The 26,377-nt window shown below is 46.7% G+C and overlaps 1 protein-coding gene across 1 annotated transcript in view; it reads right to left on the bottom strand.

Annotated features, from left to right (window-relative positions):
* Chmp4b (charged multivesicular body protein 4B) overlaps positions 1-17,577 on the bottom strand; it is a 35,334-nt gene extending 17,757 nt beyond the window's left edge. Inside the window, exon 1 of the mRNA XM_055602396.1 lies at positions 17,281-17,577. Within this exon, the coding sequence (XP_055458371.1) occupies positions 17,281-17,470 (190 nt within the window). The 5' untranslated portion in view covers positions 17,471-17,577. The remainder of the gene's footprint in view (positions 1-17,280) is intronic.
* Positions 17,578-26,377: the final 8,800 nt, after the last annotated feature.

The following is a 26,377-nucleotide window of genomic DNA, read 5'->3' on the forward strand; positions in this document are numbered from 1 at the left end:
TTCTGGAGGCCTGGGACCAAAAGAAGAGGGGCTGCTTGTTGTTATCCCTGCCTGCTTCCCAGGGGGAAGGGAAAGCGGAGAGCCCTAGAGTATAAAGAAGCAGCCAGAGGCTGAAGAAATGGCTCAGCGTTATGAGCGCTGACCGCAGTGAACGCGAAGCCCTCTTGGCCCCCATGGGCACTGCAAGCATTTGGTGCACAAACGTACATGCAGTCAGAATACCTATACACGTGAAACAAAACTAATACTGTTTACTGAAGGGTAAGAAAGAGCCAGCTGGAAGAGGCTGAAGTGTGAACGTATCCACAAATACGAAAGGACTTGGGGGGTGACACCCATGTCTACATAAAGTCCTGTACCTACTCCTCTCCCAGCAAGAGGTAACCCTCCTATAGAGACTCTCAGCCCCTCTGGACTTCTCCCTTGGACTATAGTCACCTCATGGGCTACACATTAAGACCACAGCCAGCCGCTGACCACTTCCGAGCTCCCTACAGTATCTAGCACTGCAGGATCCTGGGAAGCACCTGTTGCGATAAACACTGTCTCCTCCCAAGTCCTGAGTGGCTGGCTATGAGCTCAAGACTGCCAACGGTGGAGATGTTAGCTGAAAGGGGGAAGGGAGTTTACACAGGAATATGTTGATAAAATTCACTGAGCAACACTCTTCAGACTCATCTGCTTTACTGTAAGTTACATTTCAATTACAAAACACATACATACACACTGGGGGTGGGGGAGGCTGGAGAGATGGGTCAATGGGTAAGAGCACAGGCTGCCCTGCTAGAGGACCTGGATTCAATTCTCAGCACCCACACAATAGGTCACAACTGTTTGTAACTCCAGTTCCAGGGGATTTGGGACCCTCATGCAGACAAAACATCAATGTACATAAAATAATTTTTTTTTAATTAAAAGAAAAAAAAACACTATATACTGCTAAGCCAACTTTTCCTTGGGTCTCTAAATCCTCCCAAATCCTAAGTGGGTTAAAGGGGAAATTAGTCTGATCCTTTGCATGGGAGGGAGTTGGGACAGAGGAAAAGCCAGTGCTGTCTCAGCCTTGTCACAGAGTAGAAATGTAGCTGCAGCCCCTGGGTTTGTGATGTTCCACCCAGGTGGTGCCAGCCCGCCAAGCCACCTACAGGCACTTAGAACTCCAAAGAAAACAAGCCTCCAAATAGCAACTGTTCGTTCCGTGTCTTCTGTCAGCTGGCTTTCTACAGGGCAACTTTATTTTGAAAACCCTCCCGGCGGGGTTGGGAACGCTGTGCCACAGTGCTACGTCTGTCTGTCAGAAAGCAGGGAAGCAGGAGAACTCCCTGGAACAAGGCGACAGGCAGCATGCGTTCCATTCCTATTTTGTCGGCAGTGAGCTGTGTCACTGCTAACAAGTCACCGAGGCTCTCTGGGCCGGGAATATCCTCCTGTATGACAAAATGAGCTTGGTGTTCTCGGGCTTCCAAAGCACCTTAGAAGACAGGAATGTACTGTGCAAGTTAGTAAAAAGGAGAGACCCACTAGAACCAGCATGCCTTGAGACTTGAAGTTCTAAGGGCCTAAGTTAGTAGAGGGTAAGTGTTTTCCATACGAAGAGGCTTAGCTGCTCATGTGGGCCAGGACTTACTTGAACACTGAGGCCTCTGGAGAAGAGCTTGGGGGCTCTTCCTGGCACTCCCAAGCATCCCCAGTAGAGATGGTGCCTCAATCGCCACCCTACGTCTGAGTGCATTTCTAACAAAACTCAAGGTAGGCCAACTCTTAAGACCTGGTCCCTTTCTCCATTATCCTTACCCAGGAGACAAACCCTCTACACCTGATGACCCAGTAGGTGGGTCATCTAGGAAGTAAATTCCTGTCAAGGGTGTATCCCTAGTGCTTAGCTGGTCACTGGTGGATTTCTGTTCAGTAAAACCTGAGGCTGCTCAGACCAAAAAGAAATCTGTGTTTGATTCACCAAATGACTAGCCTGTTACAGATCCAAAGAAAGCCTGGGAGCCAGGAAAAATGCCCTCCTGAAATCTGGGCTGTTGCCTGGCTCCAGGCTCAGGGGAGCAGCCGAAAGCCATTATCCAGCCGCAGCCTCTGAACTAGGGAATGAAACTGAAGAGGCCTCGGCACCTGCTCCACAAAACGGCCTGTGTTGCCTGCACTTTCTAATGAGCAGGGCTGCACTGACCGAGCCAAAAATGAAGGCCGAGTTACTCTATTTCTTTACAAAGGCAAACTACTTGGAGCAATACCTGGCTCTCTGGAGGTTACAGTGACGTGGTCCTGCTGGCTCTGAGAGTGGCAGAGCGCGAAGGAGTCTCCGAACTCGTTTAACCTCTCTTCTTTTATTGGTGAGAAAATAAAGGCCCAAAGGTGAGAAGGCACTTGCCCACAGATACACAGTGTTAGAACCAGAACCTGAGTGACAGTGCCTTGAGGCTCCAAAAGTCTGACCCTTGTGGGCAATGCAGGGAGTACTCAGGAGCAAGAAACCTAGGAGGCTGGAATCCAGACTTTTTGGGAATGAGATAAAAGTCTGGACTGAATTGGAAATGTATGGTTTCAAAAAACAGAGGTCATTGTCATCCAAGAGAAGCAACTATCTCTGTTTTGGGTCAAAAATAAACATACAAGAAAAATTAATAATTTTTAAAGGGTTGAAAAAATGGCTTAATTGCCAGCCAGGGAGGCAGAGACAGGCAGATCTCTTTAAGTCTGAGGTCAGTCTGGTCTACAATGAGAGTTCCAGCTAGTGCTACACAGAGAAACCCTGTCTCAAACAAAAACAACAGCACCTACAAAAAGATGGCTTAATGGTTAAGAGCACTTGCTGTTCCTGTAGAGGATCCAGATTCAGTTCCTAGCACCCACAGTCACCTGTAACACCAATTCCAGGGATCCAACACCCTCTGTTAGCTTCCATGAGCACCAGGAGGACACACTGTGCACACAGCTACATACATACGCGTAGGCAAAAACACATAGCAAAATAAGATATATAACTGTTTGTTTGTTTCTTTGAGACAAGGTTCCTCCATATAGCCCTGGCTGTCCTGGAACTCACTCTATAGGCCAGGCTAGCCTCAATCCAAACTCAGAGATACACCTGCCTCTGCCACTCTGCTGAAATTAAAGGCATCAGCCACCATGCCAGGTTCATTCAATCATTCATTTATTCATTCTTCATTGAGACAGGCTTTCACCATGTACCCTGGCTGCTCTGGAACTTGCTATGTAGACGCAAACTCCCAGCTCCTCTGTTTCCCAAGTGCTGAAAGGCATGCATGAGCACATCCTGCTTATTTATTTATTTGTGTGTACCTGCACATGGGTGCAGGGGCCAGAGATATTACAGTCCCCTGGAGCTGAAGTTGTGAGCTGCTAAAGTGGGTATTTGGAACTGGGTTTGGATTATGTTGAAGAACAGCAAGTGTTCTTAAAAACTAAGTGATTTCACTGAGCAGTGCCTTTAATCTCTGCACACATAAGTGGATCTCTGTAAGTTCAAGGACAGCCTGATCTAGAGTTCCAGGACAGCCAGATCTACACAGAGAGTCTCTATCCTGAAAAAAAACAAAACAAACAAACAAAAAAAAAAAAAAAACACACACACAACCAACAAACAAAAACTCTGATTTCTGCAGCCTTGGATTAAATAATTGTGGAGATCACGGCTAACTGGATGAATTAGCCAGGCAGCTGAAAGTGAGCCACACAGTAACTACCAGGAAGCCATGAGACTGCTGGTTAAATGAGGGTGGGTCAAAGCAGTTTAAGCAGCAAGGATTGGACTGCTTACTTTGGCATATCGCCTGAAATAGCTTCAGAATGGGGGGAGGGGGAATGCCATTCTGCCTCTGTTCAGCTGCCCAGGATATGCTGGGCACAAGGAAAACCCACAAAGTAACAAGAGAAAGAGTGGTGATGGCTGGGACTTCCCTCACAAGAAGGCAAGCAGCTCCACGACCAACCCTACCCTCACAGACAATGATGAATAAAAAGCCCTTCATTCAGAGTGCCACAGAGATAGAACTGCTGGTCCCCACACCCTGTCTGGGTATACAAAGTCCTTCAGTATGTACCTCAACACAACACAATTCAAGTTATTTGACTTAGCACCTAGGGCTTTATGGGGCAGAAGGTAGCCTGTCTTTCCAGGCCCTAACTCTCGTCACCCATGCAGGCATCTTCTACATAGCATATGGCATATGCTGCTAATCTCTGCACTCTGGCTTCCACAATCTCTACCTGGAATGGTCCTACTTTTTCATTTCTTCTACATCCCAGTCATCTACCATGACCCAGCTCAAAAACACTCCACAAACACATACTCCCTGCAGTGTCTGACTCTGCCAGTTTGAAATCTTTCTCTTGCCATACTGAGTGCCAATGGCAGTATGCCTTATTTGAGAGATAGCTGGACGCTTCTAGAGAGTAACAACTGTGTCCCAGATGGCCTCATGCAGACAGTTTCACAGTGTGTTCAAAAATGTTTGTGGAATTGGGTGGAACTTTAAACTACCAGCCTCTTTTCCTTGCCATCATCACCCAGCAGAAACAAACAGCTCACCCTGGGACGCCATCCAGGAGCCCCAGCTCCTAGTTTTGGAAATGGCTGGCTCTTTTTCTGGGATGATTTGTGTGGCCTGTGGCTCCCTGCTTCTTACCTCTGAACTAAGAATAATATTCTGGTCAGAAAAGCTGTTTTGAAATGAACAGGTCTAAAAACAGATTCTCAAGTTCAAGGCCCATTATTACAAACTCCCTTTAGACTCATGCACCATGTACCAACTAATGCTAGAAACTTGAAGTCTGTTTCCAGCCAAACGCCTCCTCTTTCATCACAAACAGCCTAGTGTGTAGCAGCTGAGAGAGCTGCACTGAGGACTCTTGGGTAGCCTGTTGACTCTGCACTTCCAGAGTATAAGGATTTCCATTTCAAGTATGAAGACAGTTCATGGTTTCAGGCCTGCTGTGCTCTGTCTCCTGCTATAAATCCATGAGCCCACAGGGTTGGTTCAGTTAGCACTCCAGTGCTCTGGGTGTGCTTGCAAGCACTGCCTACACACTAACTGGTGACTGAACCAAACCAAACCAATACAAAGCTCTTCTGCCTGACCACTCCCCACTGTCATGTTAGATACAGCCCAAGGGGTGCTTAGTAGTTAGTGGCTGGGAAATTTTATATCTGCATTTACTTAGTATCTATCGGTACTAAAAGTACAACTACTATCACTTGGCTGTTAACTTTACTTTTTTATTTAGAAACGAACAAACAACTTTAAAAAAGGGTTCTGGCTGGGGCTAGAGAGATGGCTCAGTGATTAAGAGCACTGCCTGAGACAATGTCTTCTGCATAATCAGGCTAAAAATCACAACCTAGCCTAAGCATAATGTATGCACCTTTAATCCCAGCACTCAGAAGGCAGAGGCAAGCAGATCTCTGTGAGTTCTAAGGCTAGCCTAGCCTCCATGGCAGTTATAAGTCACAGCAGTGAGATCCTGTCTCAATAAATAGATATAGGTAGGCAGTCAGATAGACAGATAAAATAAAAATCACAACCAGCAATAATACATCATTTGCCTAGCATGTGCAAGCCCTGGGCTCACATGCTAGGCAAATTTCTGCTTTATTTCCCATATGTCTATGACAGTGCTTCGGATGCCACAAAACCCTGTCGTTGCTTGGAGGTGCTCACACCGTGAAGGGAATAGAATAAAAAATTCATTCCCAGTTATACTGATAATTTATGAGTATTCAAGGGGATGAAGCTCTAGTCTTATGAGAACATCAAAGATACCAGAGTGATACAGTCCACCGCAGAATGTCCAAGGCAGGCCTGAGTCAGCACCAGTAGTTCATAAAATCCAAGCTTCAGCTTTCTCATCTCTAAAATGGGAGACACTATGCAGTGCAGGGGATGGTGGAAAAGGCCAAAACAGCAATCAAATCTATAAATTGTATGGTGCTTTCCCTAGGAGCAACAAGCTAAACAGCAGGCAGACTGACATCAACACCCCCCCCCCCCCAAGACACCACCACGGAAGACTATGAGCAGCATTCCCAGACCATCTAACTCCAGACTTGTCAAGCAATGTGACAATGCGTATCTTTATGCAAATTCCAATGGAGAAAATGCTCCAGAGAAGTAAAGGCAATGGGTCCACCTGGGAAAAACTTAAGAATTAAGAATCCTAGTACTTGGAAGGCAGAGGCCAGCTTTGTTTACAAAGTAAGTTCCAGGACAGCCAGGGTTATATAGAGAGACGGTCTTAAAAGAAAGAAAAAACAAAAAGAAGAAAAGAAAGAAAATAAATTCGCAACCATTTAGCTTTTAAATGTCAGCCTTGGGACTGGAGAGGTGCTCTGTGGCTAAGAGCACTTTCTGCTCTCTCAGAGGAGGCAAGATCAGTTCCCAGCACTCCTATCAGGCAGATCACAACTGCCTGTAACTCCTGCACCAGGGTATCCGACTCCCTTTCTGGCCTCTAGAGGCACCCACAAACAAGCAGCAGGCAGACAGGCAGGTAGGCCCTTGTGCACACGCACACACATACACACAGAGCATTTTTTTATCCTAATGTCAGCCTTGTCAGTCAGTCGTCTCCAAGTCCTATGAATTCTGGACACCCAAGATGAACAAATTTCTCACTTTAGTGGTGAAGTCTCAAGCAAATATCTTCCAGGCAGACTTGTCTAAAGAGCCCTTGCTCTCTGGTCCTACACAGGGAAGAGCAACAGGACCATACAGAGATAAGTCTGATTTTTCTGTTTACAACGACTGGATTTTATTAAGATTACAAAGAATCCAGTTCTTGCTTATGCAGATAGTAAAGACTCTCTTCCTAGGGTTCTTAGTTCCTATCTTCTTTTACAGGAAGCAAAACAATTGTTATTAATTGAGCTAACTGAATTAATGAAGCAAATTAATCATTAGGACAAACAATGCCTTAAAATAGTTCCCAATGTTAATTATTTCATTACTAACGAAAGTCAACCATCAATCTGTTCTTACAACATCCATCCCTGAATCCCTTCTGAATCAGACACAGCTTTTTAAAAGCAAAGCATAATGTCCATGTTTTTTGTTCTAAAAAAGTTTTAATGGGGCTGGAGAGATGACCCAGTAATTGACTGGACTTGTTGCAGAGGACCTAGGTTCAGTTCCCAGTACCCATATAACAGCTCACAACCATCTGATACTCCAGTTCTAGAGGATCAACACCCTCTTCTCGCCTCCACTGTACACATGCACACAGATATACATGCAGGCAAAACATCCACCCATATAAAATATGAATAAGCCTTTATACATACAATAAAACTCTATTCATGTTCACTTCATGTTCTATTAATTCTATTAATGTTAACTTAAATGTTCATTTCTGCCTAACATTCCATCAGTCTCCATAATAACTGTTCAATATAACATAAACTAGAAGGTTCCTCCCTCCCTTCAGGCTCCTGCTGCTGCATCCCAAGTCCTTCTGAAGATGCTTCTAGAAGAGTGCTGTGTCCCGACTAGGACAGTATCTGGCAACCTCTCGACTACAGCTTATTCATCAGGTATAGGAATGGAGCCAGTTCCAGGCTGCCTTTTTTTTTTTTTTTTTCCTCCTTTTTCTTCTTTTTTTAATAAATACCTGAGTTAGAATCTGGTGATGTAGATCCCAGGTCTTTGGGAGCCTGAGGCAGGAGGATCACAACTTTAAGGTCAGCCTAGACAATTTAGTGAAACCCTATCTCAACAAGCTGATAAAACTGGGCTCAGAGGACTACCTAGCAAGTGAGTCACTGAGTTTAATGCTAGCACTGAAGGGAAAAAAGGATTGTAGTGCACAGAGCCCTGAGTTTGATCCTCATCACCCATAGGCCAGGTGCATATCATCTCAGCACCCGGAGGCACTAGGCCAGGAGTTCAAACACAACTAAACAGGAGGGTGTAGTTCACTGGTGGGGCGTTTGGCTAACACACATAAGGTATCAGGTTCAGGTGTCAGTATTTAAAATAAACAGAGCCCTTGAAATTAAACACAAATGTCCACCTATGAAGCGTTCACACTGAAAAGATTTGGAATGTCACTAGGCCATGGTGGTACATGCCTTGTAATCTCAGCATCTGTGAGGAGCTCAAGGCCAGCTGAGTTACAAGAAAGCAGCCTCAAATAAGGTAACATCAGAGACCCCCAAGATAGATGATATCCAAATTGGTTTTGAAATCCCTCTAACTTTCCAGATACAGTGGCTCAAGTCAGTGATCCCAGCACTTGGACTTGGAAGGCTAAAACAGAAGAATCACCAATTTGAGGTCAGCCTCCACTACAAAATAAGACCCTGTCTCAAAAAAAAAAAAAGTAAGCAAGATAGTTCGTGAATAAAAATCACGTGTCATGCAAGTCCAGTAACTTCAGTTCCAATTCCCAGGACTCATATAAAAAGAGCCCGATGTGCTGGTAAACATCTGTAATCCCATGGCAGTTGCGCGCGCGCACACACACAAACTGCAGATGTAGCCTACGTGCCTGCATTTCTAACTATCTCCCAGATGTTCCCACAGACCACATTGAACACCAAGAACATATATAAATAGGTAAGGATACATACAGAAATACTGAATTTTGCAGTTGAAGAAGACAAGAAAATGTGTGCAGGATCCCAGACTACCAAGAGGCAGAGGCAGAGGCAGACTGTGAACTCAGGTCTTCTGATCCCAAACCCAGCACCTTTGCCACTAACCTGAATCATTAATCTTTTGATCTAAACATCACAACCAAAGAGATGTAGAGCTTTCCTTTGCCCAATAAGGAAGGGGAAGTAGAGCTGAAAATACCAGCTTTGGAAGAATCAAGCCAGACAGGGTTCACGCTCATTTCAATCATTCAATCCTTCAGCTAAGTCCCCTTAAAGGGCTGGGAGGGAGCTAGGGATTTAGCTCAACATATGCTCAGCACACAAGGCCCAGAGCATATGTACATGTACTTACTTACTTACTTACACACACACACTCACACTCACACCCAAATACAACTGTTTATTGAGAGGAGAAAGATCTCCTTTCTTGATGACAGGGAAATTTATCTGGCCCAAGAGTTTGTACTAAATTCCTAAACAAATGGTGTGACCCTGCACGCTCTGGGTTATGCAGCTCAGACCTCTGCTGGAATATTCTCAGTGTTCAGTGGCACCCACCATGCATGGGTGCACATCCACAGAGGGTAACAAGGAAGGCGGAGAAACACCTGTCCTCGGAGAAGTGCAAACTTGAAACATAAAGTCCAATGTTCTCCACCAGCCACAGTAAAGAGAGATGAGACCTGTCCTCTGTGGTCCAGGATGCCAAACCTGCACCTGTTTTCCAGTCCACACTGTAGAGTGTCAGACTCCAAGCTCTTTGACTTCAGCTCAGGCTACAGGAGTACCGTCCAACCTGATCCAACAGTCGCTGTCCTTGCTCGGACAGTTCTCAGCCCAGGTAAGAAACGTAATCTCACGGGCAGTTAGCCAAGACAGACTAGATAGGACAGTTATCCTATCCATACTACAGGCCAGAGCTCCTAATACAAATCCTGTCGGGGGGGGGGGGGGGGGGGGAGGGGAGTGTAACAGGAGGTTAACCGCTTGGCAGGAATACTGCAAAGGGAATCTGGGTCCTGGATGGATGGATGGGTGGGTGGATGGGTGAAATGAACCAGCCAAGCTCAAAGAAGACTCATCTCTTCCTGCTATCCTCTTACATTTCAATGGTATACTTACTATGGTTTGCCTTTCATCGTGGTTACTTGTATCTGAGTGTGCTGTCCTTGGTGAGTTATGAATCCCCACAGGGGGCGAAAGCAGAACCTTTATCTTTACACACTTACTTGGCTGGACTATGAGTGGAAAACCAAGGAAGGAAACATAACCCTCCCATGTGCCAGCTCTGCTAGGAACTGCACACCCGGTGACCTCTTTCTACTGAAGAACCCTGGGAAGGGAGTCACAGCATCCCCTGTGCGAGGGGAAATGAGACTCGGCCGGTTAAGAGGGAAAGCTGCATGCGAACAGGGAACTGTCCACCTAAACCACTCCGCTGACTCCCTCCCACAAGAAGCACTGTAACTGCCTGCTGACTGAGCCCACTCCCTACCTTAGGCTGGCAGTACCATACCCAGCTAAGACTGTTGCTTTATCTTGCTGTGTTCACATTTCTCTTTAAATATAATCAGCCTTCCTCAGTGACTAACCTATATGATCACCCATCCTCAGTGACTAACCTAAAGCAGCTGTTGGTTTTGGTTTTTGAGAACAGGGCTTCACTATGTAGTGTAGGCTGGGCTGGAACTGGCTATGTAGACCAGACTAGCTTCAAACTCATGGAAATTCTGCTGTTTTAGCCTCCTGAGTGCTGGGATCGAAGGCTTACAGCACACACACATACACCTACACAACAAGCATTAAAGTGTTTTACTGTTCTCTCTGTGTGTTCTGTTTTTTAAGGCACAGTCTCACTGAAGTGGCTGGAAACTTCTGCCTTTCCCTCCAAGTGCTGAGAGTACAGGTGAAGACCATTATATTCAGCTCTCTTTCCCTTTTTAAAAACTACGTGGTGGCATACACCTTTAGCGCCAGCCCTTGGGAGACAGAGGTAGGTGGGTATCTTGTGAGTCCACCAACCTCCCCAGGCTGGGGAGATCACACATGAAGACCTGAGACAGCACGCCCCACATGCAAAGCTTCGAGTGGTGAAGTGTATTTGTGATTCCATCACTGGAGAGGTGGAAGGGGAAGTACCCTTAGGCTTACAAGCCAGCCAAGGCCAGGTCCAAGTGAAAGACCCTGTCTCATAAACAAAGCAAATGCCTCCTGAGGAAGGACTCTCAACATTGACCCCTGGCCTATACAAATGTGCACACGCCCATGCACAGAATCTTCTTACCAAAAAGAGATCTTTGTCATTTGAATCAAAGACATCAGTATGTTTGAACAGTCAACACACAGGGCCTCTCTGACACTCCATCTGTCTTAAGAAATAAATAAAATTATGTCTTCAAACAGGAAGCTAAAGTGTCACCAAGGTAAATTCCTACTGCTCAGTTCCCTGGGTGAGTCTCAAGTTTTCCACCCAAGGGCCTCTGGGATGGAGAGTCCAGCTGGCACACACACTCTCAAGATACTGTGGTTTTCAACCTGTATCTTGACATCAAGGATCAAAAGGCCACATTCACTGCCCATTTAATTTAGTAAGATGCCTTTCCACATGCTAATGGTCTAGAGTGACTCACTGCTGACAAGGATGCCACCCTTGTCTCAGCAATGAGCAGAACTTAAAGAAGTTCTACTCTCCACAGCTCCTGCTCTGCACTGGTCAGACATTCTAACAGGAATGATTTGCTTCCATGAATCTGCAGAAATCTACCAACACAGGGTGTGACCACCAGTCTCCATTGCTGGATCTTACACAACTGTATGCAACTAAAATAAGGCCTTTCCCATAAGCTCTTTTCCCTTTATTAAGATAAGAAAAAAGAAAATCTGAACTGCCTAAGGTAGATGCTTCCTTAATTAGCTACCATGCCATGAAAAGAAACTGGGCCAGTAAGAAAGTTCAACAGGTAAAGGGCACTTGCCTGAGTTCATCTCCCACCTCCCAGGCCCACTCACATGGTAGAAGGGGACAACCAAACACTATCAAACCGTCTTTTGATCTCTGTGTATGCACGTACATACATACGTACACACACACACACACACACACACACACACACACAAAATAAATATGTGGTGGTGTACACCTGTAACTCAGAATCCCTGCACTCAGGGCCTGAGGCAAGACGTCACAAGTTCAAGGATAGCTTAGGCTACACAGAAGAAGTTCAGCCCCCTCACTGCTCATATTCATCCTTTGAAAAATAAAACAAGGGGGCTGGAGAGATGGCTCAGTGGTTAAGAGCTCTAGCTGCTCTTCCAGAGGTCCCAAGTTCAATTCCCAGCAACCACATGATAGCTCACAACCACCTGTAATAATATCTGGTACCCTCTTCTGGTATGCAGACATACATGCAGGCAGAACACTATATAAATAGTAAATAAATAAATCTTTAAAATAAGTAAATAAAACAAAGAGCTGGCAAGATGGTCAGGTAAGGTGCTAGTTATACAAGTTGGATGACCTGAGTTCAAGCCCCAGAACCCACAGAAAAGTAGGAGAGAACCAACTCGTAAATAAATAAATCTTCAAAATAAGTAAATAAAATAAAACAAGGAGCTGGCAAGATGGTCAGGTAAGGTGCTAGTTACACAAGTTGGATGACATGAGTTCAGGCCCCAGAACCCACAGAAAAGTAGGAGAGAACCAACTCCAGAAGGTTGTCATCTGACATCTTACTCTAGGCTGTGCCATGAGTGTAATAATAATAAAATTAACAATAACAATTAAATAATGTTTTTTGGCTTCTTTGTGTAGCTCTGGCTGTCCTGGACTTGCTCTGTAGACCAGGCTGGCCTCGAACTCCCAAAGATCCACCTGTCTCTGACTTCCAGATTAAGGCTTGCTCCACCGCACCTGGCAACAATTTAAATTTTAAATGAAGAGGCTGGAGAGATAACTCTGAGGGTGCCTGCTGCTCAGGGGACAGGGACCTGAGTATGGTTTCCAACACCCACATGGCCTTCACAACCACCTGTAACTCCATCTCCAGTGCCCTCCCACAGCCTCCCAGAACACATGCACTCATGTGGTGTACATAAACACACAGAGGCACACACATACACAAAAACAGTAAATAAATAAAAGGGGGACGGAACAAGAGAAGACAACCTTACACATGTGATCATCTTTCTTGGGAAAACTAACAGAGTACTTTCTATAAAGGTGCTCAAAAGAGTTTGGGTGGTTCTTATCAGGAGGCCTAGACCCTGAGGCTGGTTCCCATTAACAACCCCATTAACAACGAAACAATACAAATACAGTCGGCACTAACCTTATCAGACAAGTGCCATGTGTCTTGTCTGTCATACATCTATGTATTTGGTAAGCCTTACCTCAGCCAAGAAGAAATATCATCTCACAGGTAAGGACAAACTTAAGTCTCCTGGATGCCAAGGTCCAGGTCCTGGTCATGTCTATATTCTTAGTACTGAAACACTTAGAAGGGGCACTACGACCAGAGAACATGAGAATGAATATACGACTTAAAGGAGAGGTAAAGGAACATTTCCTTTTAAAGGGCAGGGTACTGTCTTTGTACCACATAGCTTCTGAATCTGGACACCAAGTCTGATGGGCAGAATATGGTGCTGACTCCATTTTCCCCTTCTCAGCTCCACATCTTGCATAAATGGGGTATGTACTGAGTGGTGGAACAATGCCAACCATCATGGCAGCCCTGGCAATCACGGAAGTAAACAGAACATATGATGGCTCTGGTCACCTGATGACCAAGTCTCTTGAGAGACATCACATTATAAGCCTTGTTTCCCTCCCTCTACGCTGGGAAGAAAAGAACCCACCTAACAGATGCTTGTTCTGTGTACCTGTGTGTGGTTGTCTGAGGAAGTATGTGCACAAGTATACGAAGGCTAGAGGTCAAGGCTGAATAGCGTCTTATCACTTTCCTTATTTTTGGAGATAGGCTCTCTCATGAACCCGGAGCTCGAAGTTCTGAAAAGCTGACTGGCCGCTGAGCTAAGGAACCTGACTGACTCTGCCTTACCCCAGCACTGGGGTTACAGCTGGGCATCCCGCTAAGCTTTCTTTACATGGGTGCTGGGAACCTGAACTCAGACCCTCATGCTTGTGTGGCAGGCACTTTCCCAAATGAGCCATCTCTCCAGCCCCAGGACTGGTTTTGGTCACATAATACTCATCTGTAACTAAGTACCTATGAGCACAACCGTAAGCCAGACGCTGCTGGGGCTATAGCAGTGAACATGTCTGTAAAATCCCACGTTTGTGGAGCCAGTCCGTGGATACTGCAGTACTCACAGGCCGTCTAAGGACGATAGTAGCATGACATGCCGCTGTTTCCAGACCTGACGGGTGCACCACCACACACCAGCTACCTCAACTGAAGGCTGGTTTCAAATGTCTCCCTCCTGGCTCCCTCCTGCTCACTCCAATAATTCCAAGAAATCACCAAGTCTCTTCTGATTCTCCTTTAGAGGTCTTCTTTGCCCATTTTCCATGTCTGTGCTAGGCCCTTTATTCCTACCTGAATAACTGCTAGTACCTGTGTAATGATAATGTCAGGCAGTTACTGATCTTTCACCATATGGTGAGCTTTGTGCTAAGAACTTCGCATGCACACCACACCTTATCCTGCAGCGCTAATGTAGGACTCTGATTTACAGAGAAACAGAGGCACAGAGTAACCTGCCCAGGCACACAGCTAGTCACTAGGAAAGCTATGGCTCAAACCCTGGTCTGTAAGAGTCTATCCTTAGACCTATCTGGATTCCTGCCTCAGCCCCTCCCTGAGCAGTTTACACACCTTTGTTTACGCTGCTGCTGGAATGTTCCTTTATAAACCCCAACAGATAAGATCTTCTACTATGAAGAAGCACCAATAACTCTTCAATATATCCAGGGCAAGGCTAGTAGCCACTCCCCAAGGTAACTTATAGCCTGTCCTGTGCCAGACTCTAAACACACTAAACCCTCCCCGACCCACCTCATTCTTCTTCCTCTGCAAAGCCTCCCTCTCTTCCTTCCCTCCAGACAAGAACCTCCCCACTGTAACCTCAACCATCTAAACACACTTCACCACTGACTCCTAAAATTACTCCTGGCCCTTCCCACCCCCACATTTCCAATCCTGACTTCTCCCAGAAAGACAGGCAGTGAGTGTTTTCTCATGTCTGAAGCTCAGAGTCCCAGCAGAGCAGTGGGTCAGGAAACGAATGGTGCGCACACGGTGGTGGTGAAACCTCACACACCATCAGAAGAAGCCAGTTAGGCCCTAGAACAAGAACAGCACAACTACTAGACCTAAGGACAATAAAAAGAAGGGAAGCTTGTAGCAGCTTCTCCTCACAGGCAAACTCAAAAAGCCAGACCACTTGGAACAAAGTTGTTACAACTGAGTCTCTCAAGTGTGTCAGCTGTCTCTCTACAAGAGTCTGGAAAGCCAGTTCAGTCACCTCTACAGCTGCAGAAGCTAAGCTAGCCCTCGATGCAGAGACCCGAGTTCCGCCTATCTTACTGCAGGGCAGACACTCTGCCTGGAGCCCTGTGGGATGGAGAGGCTGTACGGTGGCATCTCCGCCATTCCACTGTGAAGAGGCAAGCTTTCCAACATGCAGATCTGCAGAACCATGACTCTAATTACCAATGAAAAGAGGATTCTGATTAAGGAGAGTTATTCGAGAAAAGAGCTGATTAGTGGACACAGCCCCATTCTCCATCTCCACAGCTTACAACTGGTGTCCAGTCGACATATGGGCGTCTGCAACTTCCCTGCATGCCCCTCCCACTCTCCAGACAACAGCCAGATGCTTAAAACTCTTAGCAATGATTAGCACTTGCTTCAGAATAACACCCTTCAAAAGCTTTCCATCCATTTGGAATCCAAACTCTGCCAGTAATCCAAGGCCCACCTCTTCTTTTACTCTATTCTCCCCTCAGTCACTGCATTCCACATAGAGAGACCTGTCAATTCCTTAAATCTTGACAACTTTCCAGCCATCCCTATGCTATTCTCCTAGCCAAGAAAAAGACCCCCAGGCTGCTTCCTTCCAAAGGCCTCAGTTTAACTTTTCAAAGAGGTTAACACTGACCACCCTACCAAAATAGCACCCCCTCCTGCTCACTATGAACCAACTTTTTCTTACTTAGTGTTCACCACTGACAATTCCAAAATGGTTTCTTCATTTAGGGTCTTGCTTGCCCCCAACATCTCTCTTTTTTGAGACAATGTCTCTCCTTCAAATTGCTCTGTAAACAAGGATGACCTTGCCGCTCCTCTGCCTCCCAGGTACTGGGCTTACAGGGACCTGAATAGCTAATATCTTCTCTTTAAAGTGGGGCTGCTTGGCTCCCCTCTATGAATATGACTGGATATACTGGGTACTCAGAATTTCCAGAATGTTTGCTATTAACAGAGGCACATCTTCAAGACAGGCTATCTTATTGTGAGGCAATATCAAGCAAATGTTTACAATGTTAGTTAAGTCCCTACTATGTGCTAGATATTATAAATCTTTTCAGCAGGTTATATTCACTAGTACACAATCTTAAAACAAATTTCCCTGGTAACCTTCTAGGTTAAATAATTGTTTGTATGACTCCTAAACCCCTCTCGCCTTTGACCTACTCTCAAGGGAAGAACAGTCGGGCTATGACTCTTGCTCAAATTTCTGTGACAAAAACAAACAAACAAACAAACAAACAAACAAAAAACAAAAAAAAACAGAGCATTCTGACATTCCTTACAGTCATTAAATCACTTTCACATTCATCTCACTTAAGAAAACTACAAGGCACTTCCTAGACAGCCTCAAAACAGGAAGTAAGGATGCCTTCAAGTACCAATCAACAACAGATCCGAACTTGACCAATGGAGGCACAGAGTACTCCTCAATTCTGGTTCAGGAGGGACAGGGAAGTGGTGAGTCACGGGCGGGTGGGAAGGCTTACAACACGGAAGCTCAAAGAAGGCTGACAATGAGGCAACCAAAGGAGAATCACAGGGCTATCGACACCCAAGGTCTCACAGAGGCCAGATCCTAGCTCGTGGATATGAAAAACTGAGGTCTCAAACTTGTTCAAGTTCACTCAACAAGTGAACAGAGTGGGTCTCCTCACTCCCCAATCCTCTTCTCTCTCCATAAAGGAGGCTTCTTAAGAAGACTCCTGAGTCAGAGGCAGAAGGCAGCTCAGAGTCTAGCAAGGGCTCAGGAGAGGGCAGAGATGAACCAAAAAAACACATAAATGATAGGGTGAGGCAAAGAAATGAATCAAGGTGAGGCAGTGGCTGGGAAGGTGGGTGAGGCCAAGGGAAAAGAATACAGTGGAATGGAGTGGGACCGATTGAGCACGGAGTGAAAAGTACTGTGAGATCTAGGTCAGAAGAGGTCTGCCAGGGTAGGGAGAGTTTGAAGGGAGTCTTAAGATTGGAGTGAGCAGGCTCAAGGAGACACAAAAGAGAGTCAGATGGAAAGGGGTCCCAGGCTCGGATAAGGACCGAAAGAAGTCTGGCCAGAGTGTTCCAGGGTCGAAAGAGACCCCGAAACGAGTTAGACAAAGTGGAGTCCGGGCCTGGGAAACCCTAGGAGAGGCAGCTGAGAGTCTGATGGGGCCCGGGCCGCCTCACCGCGCTTGTTTTTGGTGCCGTGCTTCTTGGCAGCCGTCAGCTCCTGTTCGATCTTCTTCTCCAGGAACTCCTGTTTCTTGCTTAGCATCTCCTCTGTGTCCCGAAGCCGCTGGATGGCCTCCTGGGGGGTCGGGCCGCCCTTGCCCGCCTTACCCCCTCCAGCCCCGAACAGCTTCCCAAACACCGACATGGTTGCTGCTGGCCGCGCCGGCCTCCGGCGCGCGCTCCGGCTCGGCTCGGCTCGGCTTCGGCGCCTGCTCCCGGCCCCGCCGCTCCCCGCAGCCGCAGGCCTCGCCTCCACCTCCGCCCCGCAGCTGGGCCCGGCCGCGCCACCTCCCACAGGCCCCCACGCCCGGGCCCGGCCGGCGTCAGGGCAACGCGCCGCTGACTACAGCTCCCAGAGCACCACGCGCCCGCAGCCCCTCGAGTCTATGGGAGGACCGCGCGATGCATGCTGGGAGTCTGAGTTTTCCGGCTCGTGGCGTACGGTGGCGCACCTTTTTGGTCTAGCCGAGGTCAAAGGGCGATATGGCATGCTGGAAAACGTAGTCTCTTTGGAATGTGTTCCGTAGACGCAAAAGAACAGGAAGAGAAATAACTATTACAAAGAGAGGGATTCCTTGTGTTGCTCCGTGATGGGTCTAATTTTCAGCACCCAAATTATCATATTATTATATGATAATAACATAGGGCTTTACATACATGATCACATTTCATTCTCATAAGTAGTTTATGACCGATAACTCTGTTCCTATTTTGTGTTTCTGTTTTGGAGCTAGGCTTTCACGTAGCCTAGGCTTGGCCTTCAACTCTTGATCCTGTCTCTGCTTCTGAAGTACTGGGGTCTGTGCTCTTCCAGTTTGATAGGTAAGCGAATCAAGCTCGGAAAACTAACTGCCTAACTAGGTTAATTTACCGGCAAAGTTGGTTCTCGCTACTTGCGTGAGCGGTTTTTCTACTCCTTATTCGCCTAAAAGGCTTTCTAAAACCTAAAAGAGTCTAACCACTGTGGCAGTGGAATTCAACAGCAAAGCTTCAATGTCAACCTTGAGTACTCACTCGGACAGTTACTTCCTCTTACTTTCCACGGCTGTCACAGGTCCTCCTCCTACAAGTGTTTGTGAGTGAGGTAGGAAATACAAAGGGTTGGTGCACAGCAGGCTTCAGGCGGCCAAACAAAAATGTGTATTTTAAATAGGGCATGCCAGTTCATGCCTGTAATCCCAGCTCTTGGAAGGCTGAGCTGAGAGGGCTGCTGTGAGATCAGGTCCAACCTGGGATCAAGAGTGAGTTCCGGATCAGCTTGGCCTAGACTTTAGCTGCTAGAGGAAAAAGAAAATAACCATTCACAAACACTTTTAGGGTGACCTGTGACAATTTTGGTTCTGTTGTGAGGCAGGGTCTCCTTATGTAGCCCTGACTGGCCTCAAACATGACCTTTCTGCCTCTGGAATCTCTTATTCTGCATGTTCCAGGCATTCTGATAGTCAATTATTATGGAACCAGGAGGCCCTAGCACCGTCAAGGTTAGCAGAAGTTCCAGGGTGGGGCACACATCCCTGTACCCTCACCACTTTGAAGCAGAGGCAAGAGCTCCAGAGTCCAAGGGCATTCTTTGCTACATAACTTCAAAGCTAAGTGGGCATACCTGAACCTTGAACTTTGGCTGGGGGCGGGGGGCTGTGTTTTATAGCACCAGGAGTTGTGAAATGTAAGTCACATTTGGATCTGTTTTCTAATAGAAAATTTGTAAAGTTTTGTCAAAGTTGAAAAAAAGAAAACATAACCCATCTGTCAAGCATCATCATGGCACAGCCCATTCAGATCTAAGCAGTCAGCCCCTTCACCACTTACCTGAGTCCTGCTGCTCTCCGGCACTCTGAGCAAAGCATTTGCCAGTTTTGAGCTACAGTCCTCAAAACGTATGAACGGACAGATGCTTCAGGCCTCCCCACCAATCTCACACCGCTGCTGAACTAAACTGGCTGACAGCAGAGTCCTTACATCCCAACTATGGCCTAACACGTTTGTGTCATCTTGATGCTACTGGGGTCATTGGAGAGAAGGGGACCAACCACAACTGACAAAATGTCTCCATAAGATCCCACTGTAGGCAAAGCCTGTAGAGCATTTTCTTAATTAGTGAATGATGTAGAGGGGCCCAGCCCTTTGTGGATATTGTGCTGGCAGTCCTGGGTTTTATAAGAAAGCAGGCTGAGCAAGCCATGAGGAGCACTCCAGTAAGCAGCACCCCTCCGTGGCCTCTGCATTGTTTCCTGTTCTGCTGAGTCCCTTCGATGGTGAGCAATGATTTGGGATTATAAGCCAAATAAACTCTTTCCCCCCAAAGTTGCTTTTGGTCATGGTGTTTCATCACAGCAATGGAAACCCCAAGAAAGACACTCACTCTGTGAGTTTAGAAAGTCAGTTTGAGGGGGATTACAGCAGAATACTCAAGTTTAACTTGAGTACACTTCTCATGCAATTGGCATCAGTCTCTGGGGAAGACGTTTGAACTGCATGCTGAAGGCCAGGTGCAGTGTCTGTCTATAATGGCCTTCAGAAGGCTGATACGAGAGACCATAATTTCCAGGCTAGGCTGGCCATCATAGCAAAATCCTTTCTCCGTCTCAAGAAGAAGAAGGAAGAGGAAGAGAAGGAGGAGGAGGAGGAGGAGGAGGAGGAGGAGGAGGAGGAGGAGGAGGAAAGCTGAGATCAGTCATGATGCCTGCCTAGGATACAGAGTACACCCTAGTGACACATGAGTAGCTGCCCTCTTGCCTGAGGATTGAACCGCCATGGCAAGACTCACAGAGTACATTGGTTAAATACTGGAGAGCCTGGGCTTCATTGTTCTGACCTTTGGGGGAAAGTGCAGGTCCTTCTGAAAATTTTTATCAATGGCTATCACCTCCGTAAAAAGCTTTGTGAAAAACAGGGCCAGTGCACTGACTGCTCTCTCAAGCTCAATTCCCAACACCCAAGTGCTAGTTTACAACTATAATGCCAGTTCTAGGAGATTCAGTACCTTCTTCTGACCTCCCCAAACACTAGACACACATGTAGTACAAATACATACATGCATGCAAAACACTCATACAATAAAATATTTTTTTTTTTTATTTAAAGCCATGTGAAAACAATGAGTACATTATCCTGAAGAAAGAAGCCAGGCACAAAAACTCATGGCAATCTTTCTGCCTTTGCCTCTCAAGTGCTGGAATTACATGGTGAACCACCATGACTAGTTGAATATCTTTTTTTCTTCATTATTTTCAGTGCTAGGGATTGAACCCAGGGCCCTGCCTATGCTAGAAAAGAATTCCCCTCCCCCCCAACACTGAGCCAAATCCCCAGACCCTGCAAATCTTTTTCTTTCACATCTAAAACAATGTATGTATGCCAGGCGTGCTGATTTACATCTTTAATCCCAGCACTCGGGAGGCAGAGGCAGGTGGAGCTCTGTGAGTTGGAGGCCAGCCTGGTCTACAGAGAGAGTTCTAGGTCTCATGGGGCTGCATAGTAAGACATCATCTCAAAAGGTGGTGGTGGAAATGACCTCCCTGGAGAGTTGGGCAGACTCAGCTTTGGGATAAGACAAACTCAACGCAGCAGAAGCTGAGGGAGCCGAGAGGGAGATGCGTGCAGGAGCGGACCTCTTCTGAGACAGGGGCGAGTTCCGCTGAGTCTCTGTAAGTCAGTGACAACACATTGGATGGGGCACACAGGTTCCAGCAGATGGCCTGTACCCTGTCACCACCAAGGTATATGGAAGGGAAGGTCCTTTTCTAAGCCTTAGAACATTCTGTGGGCTCAACCCTCAAAGCAGTCCAGAAGGCCGCCATTTGTCACTCTCTTCACAGCTGCCCCTCCACTGCAGGTGACCATCTTCCCTTGCTTGGACTATTAGCATGTCCCACAGTAGCTCTTCAAAGATACCTATCTCCAGGACATCCCTCAGAGGGCTTGGAGAGGAAGAGAGCAGTCTGGATCATCCGGTTAACACAGTATAATGACGAAAAAGAGGACTGGAATGCGAGATGCTTCTCCTGGCTTTGAAGGTGAAGAAATGCAGACTTTAAGAACCTATAAAAAGCCAGACGTGGTGATGCGCAGCTTTAATTGCAGCACTTGGGAGACAAAGGCAGAAGCACCCCTGTGAGTTGAAGGCCAGCCTGGTCTACCCTGCCTTGAAAGAAAAAAAAAAAAAAAAAAAAAGGATCCCGAAAAAGGGATGGTGAGATAGCTCAGTAGGTAAAGGTACTTGTTGCTTGAGTTCATACACGCGCACATAAATAAAATGTATTTTTTAAAGAAAATTTTAAAAGATTTATTTATTTTGAGTGCTCTATCTGCATGTACACCTGCATGATGTCAAAAGAGGGCAGCAGTTCACATTATAGATGGTTGTGAACCACTTTGTGGTTGCTGGGAATTGAACTCAGGACCTCTGGGAGAGCAGCCAGTGCTCTTAACTGCTGAGCCATCTCTCCAGCCCCCTGTATTTTTCTTTTTAATATAGAAAAAACAATGGTTAGGTTCCCCCCACACACACACATTCGCTGGTATAAACACGCCCTTGACTTTAGCAAGAAGCATTATCAGACTTCTGACCTCCAAAACTATACAAAAATTTATTTTGCTCTAAGTTACTATGTTCACTGTCATTTGATATGGTAGCAACAAGAACCTGATACCCCTTCCCATGGGCTGTCCCCTCTTCATCCTTACCCCTTCCATTCTGTACGTGGTAACCAAATGAGGCTTAAACAGAAAAACAAAACAAAAACTAAGCATAGTGATTTATATCTCTAATACCAGCACTCAAGAGGTCGAGGCAGAAAGATTAGGAGTTCAAACCCAGGCTTGAGTCTTGTTTATATAACGAGTTCCAGGCCTGGCTGGGCTACATGAGACCCCATCTCAAAACCAAACCTCTTTTGAGGTTGGGGTGTAGATCAGTGGAAGAATGATTGCCTACCATGAACAAGGTCCTGGATCGAATCCCCAATAGAGCAATAAATCCTAAAAAGTGCTGTTCTTGAAAAGGAACAGAGCTCAGTTCCTAACACCCATGCCAGAGGTTCATAACCATCTGTAATCTAGTTCCCAGGGATGTGAGGCCCTCTTTTGTTCTCCGCAGGCACACAGATAAACATACATAAACAACATATATGTATATATACGATATATATGGTATGTTTCTAGGCTGTACTAGAGACTCAGGCTCTCAGCTGGGTGGTGTTGGAGCATGCCTTTAATCCCAGCACTTGGTCAGATGGATCTCTGTGCGTTTGAGGCCAGCCTGGTCTACAAGGTGAGTTCCAGGGCAGCCAAAGCTAAAACAGAGAGACCCTATCTCGAAAAACCAAAAAACAAAGAGAGTTCTCTCTCTCTCTCACACACACACACAGATCACCAAAGTCCTTTCAAGTGTCCTTTGATGGTGTGGATGATCCTCCCTGCCCTACTGTGGGCACCTCACTCCACACGCCCCTTTTTTTCTTTTCCACAAGCCACATAATTGATGTATTTCTTGTGTTCATTTTTTTAAATCTCTACAAAGGATCATAAAGATCATTATGTTTATGACATATCTTCAAAGCTGAGAGGTCAGAGGTAGCTATGATCTGATCTGGGAGCTTTGCCCCAGGGAGACCTTCAAAGAGGCCCTTTCCCCTCCCTGTGACAGTACAAAGGACAAGGACTTTGGTTGCCTGTCTCGGGGCTTGGGCCCTTAAGTGTACCCCAAACATACCCAGAGAATGTCATACCCTTAACCCTGAGTGCAGACCCTGCCAACCTCCACGCTCCTCACCCTGAGAACATGGACAGCAGGCTTGAAGTTGTGGGGGTTGGAAGCAACAGCACCAGAGGCCTCCACTCCTTCCCACGGAAGAGGCGAAACTAGCCCAACCTGTTCTCCTAGGCCACAGAGTCCTGCTCTGTCAACTGAGACCTGCAAGCATTGCTTCAGTCATTTTCCCAGATAGTATCTGCTCCACCTTCAGACGACTGAAGTGTCCTTCCTCAGCCTGCGTAAGCCCGCATAGCAGAATCTACCTGGGGTCACTCTTCACCGCACTGTGGTGAGAGGACAGGCAACTTGGGTTGTCTTCTGAGGTGTGTTGTTTATTGCACTATGATATTGACTGAAGAATTCCTGGGCAGTTCCAGGCACTGAAGATGTCTACAGGCAAAAGTCTTTACCTTTGTTAGATTGAGGTTGGTGGTGGCAACATGAAAATGAAGGAGATCGGAGACAAACCACTCTACAGAATCATTCTTTAGTCAGAACAAATGCCAGACAGCTGTGGGGGCCTGCAGTACTGGGGGTCTGGGGTTTTATTAGGTGGAAAGGGAGACTTTGGAAATGGAAGAGTCTCTCTGCAGGTGGGCTCCTCTGCGGTCTCAATTCGGTAACTACGAAGGGTGGTGTGTTGTTTCGAAGCTTCGGGGGCAGGCACAAGTACAGCCCATAGCCAAGTCAACTTTCCTGTCCAGAGTTTCCCAGCCCAACTGAGGCTTCTAGTCCCTTAGCCCTTTAGCCTTCAAGGAGCTTTTGTTTCTGACAAGGACAACAAATCGTAAAGAGACACCTGGTGTGATTGTTATACATGAGGAAATACACACCACACAACAGGTCTGGTACAAGGAGGTTTATTTGGGAGACAGGAGGGGGAGAGAAGTTAGAGCCTGAGTGAGCCATGAGGGCAGAGAGAGAAAGAGACAGAAAGACTAAAATAGACCGAGCTAACCCAGAGTAAGAGAGCTCATAGCGGGGAGATCCTTTTTACTGGCAGCACACCTCATGGCAGCAGCAGGGTGCCCCGAAAGGCAGGCTAATGGGAACACCTCCTGTATGCTAACAGTGGTGACACAGCACTTGGAAGGTGGAGGCAGTAAGATCAGGTTCAAAGTTATCTGAGCCTACAAAGCAAGTTCAAGGCCAGCCTAGGCTACAACCAGGTGACCCTTTCTCAAACAAAAGGGGGCGAGATGGTTCAGGTGGTTATAATGCTTACTGTGCAAGCACGAGGACCCGAGTTCAGATCCTAGCACTCACATAAAGCACCTGGGTGTGGGGATGGAGAGATGGCTCAGCAGTTGAGAGTGAGTTCTGCTCTTCTAGATGATGTGAGTTCAGATCCCGGCTCCCATGTCAGGTGGCTCACAACCACCTGTAACTTCACTTCCAGGGGCTCTGAGTCCCTCTTCTGGCCCCCAAGAACACCAGCACAGGCATGGCATACACAGAGACACATAAATAAAAACATAAGAATTTTAACAGGGAATGGCAGCACATGCCTTTAATCTCAGAGGCAGAGGCAGGCAGATCTCTGAGTTTGAGGCTAGCCTGGTCTACATAGTGAGATCCAGGACAGCCAGGACTCTGGAGAGAGAGAGAGAGTATCAAAACAACAACTTTTATACCTAACAGGATTTTATCTGTATGAATGTTTGTCTGCACGTGTGTGTATACCACGTGTGTGCCTGGTGCTCACAGACATCAGAAGAGTTCTTGGATCCCCTAGAACTGTGATTGGAAATAGTTGTGGCAGGTAGATGCTGAGAAGCAAACTGAAGTTCTCTGCTAGAACAGCGTACTGGCTGCTTTTGGGTGTCAACTTGACAGAAGCTAGAGTTGTAGGAGAGGAAGGAGCCTCAGTTGAGGAAATGCCTCCACGAGAGAGATCCAGCTGTAAGGCATTTTCTCAATTAGTAATGAATGGGGGAGGGCCCAGCCCACTGTGGGTGGCGCCATGCCTGGACTGCTGGTCCTGGGTTCTATAAGAGAACAGGCTGAGCTAGTTATGTGAAGCGAGCCAGTGAGCAACACCCCTCCATGGCCTCCACATCAGCTCCTGCCTCCAGGTTCCTGCCCTGCTTGAGTTTCTGTCCTGACTTCCTTTGATGATGAACAACTATGTGGAAATGGAAGAATAAACCCTTTCCTCCCCAAATTGCTTTTTGGTCGTGGTGTTTCGTTGCAGTAATAGCAAGCCTGAGACAATCAGCAAGTGCTCTTAACCACCAAGCTAGCCCTCCAGCCCCCAAAATAAAACATCTTGGAGGAAAAACCATTCAGTGCCATGTGAATAAGGTACAAAGCATAAAACGTGGCACCAAGTACGTGCTCCAGCCCACCCTCTAAGTTTGCTGCTAAAGAAGTGGAGGCTACAGGTGTTGGCTCCTATCTATGATCCTCCTCCTGGGGAAGCCAATCAGCAGGATTGCTGACAGGTCAGGGGACTGGAGCAACTCTGAGTTCCAGGCAGGAGGGGGACGGGAAAAGTAAAAGGAGAGGGAGAAAAAGAAATGAAATAAAACATTAAAAAAAAAAAAAGGGAGTAATCAAAATTGCTCAGTGGATGGGCTGGAGAGATAGCTCAGTGGTTAAGAGCACTGGCTGCTCCTCTAGAGGTTCTGAGTTCAATTCCCAGGAACCACATGGTGGACACAAGCATCTATACTGGAACCTGATGCCCTCTTCTGGCCTGCAAGTGACCTACAGATAGAGCACATATATATGTTAAATAAATGCTTACTGCTAAGTCTGATATCCTAAATTTGATCCCTGGATCCCAGTGGGAGGAGATAACTGACTCCCAAAGTAGTCCTCCAACCTCTACACATGCACCATGACATGCACACACACATAGACACAATATACATATGCACGGTAATAATATAAATAAATATGTTAAGACAGGTCTTTCTCTGTAGCCCTGGCTGTCCTAGAAGCTATTATGTAGACGGGCGTGTGACCTCAGACTCACAGGTGCCGAGATTAATCTAGATTTGTGTTTTAAGGAAGTTAGTAACTGAGGTCAGTTTAGAGGCTGAGGCTGTTGGGCAGCTGGAAAAGGGCAGGCGGAACGGAACAGGGGAAGCTGTGGGTCCCTCAACAAATGCTAAACTGAGCACAGCACATCAGAAGCCTCATGGAGCTGGGCGCAGTGGCTCCCACTGTGATCCTAGCACTCAAAGGTGGAGGCAGGAGAAGCAAAAGGTCAAAGTCATTCTTAGCTAGCTTAGCTGGTGAGCTTGAAGCCAGACAAGCCTACCTGAGACTCCGTCTCAGGGGGAAAAAAAA

Source organism: Psammomys obesus, unplaced genomic scaffold, assembly GCF_907164565.1.
Source record: "Psammomys obesus unplaced genomic scaffold, mPsaObe1.curated_primary_1811, whole genome shotgun sequence".
In the NCBI taxonomy this organism is placed as follows: domain Eukaryota; kingdom Metazoa; phylum Chordata; class Mammalia; order Rodentia; family Muridae; genus Psammomys; species Psammomys obesus.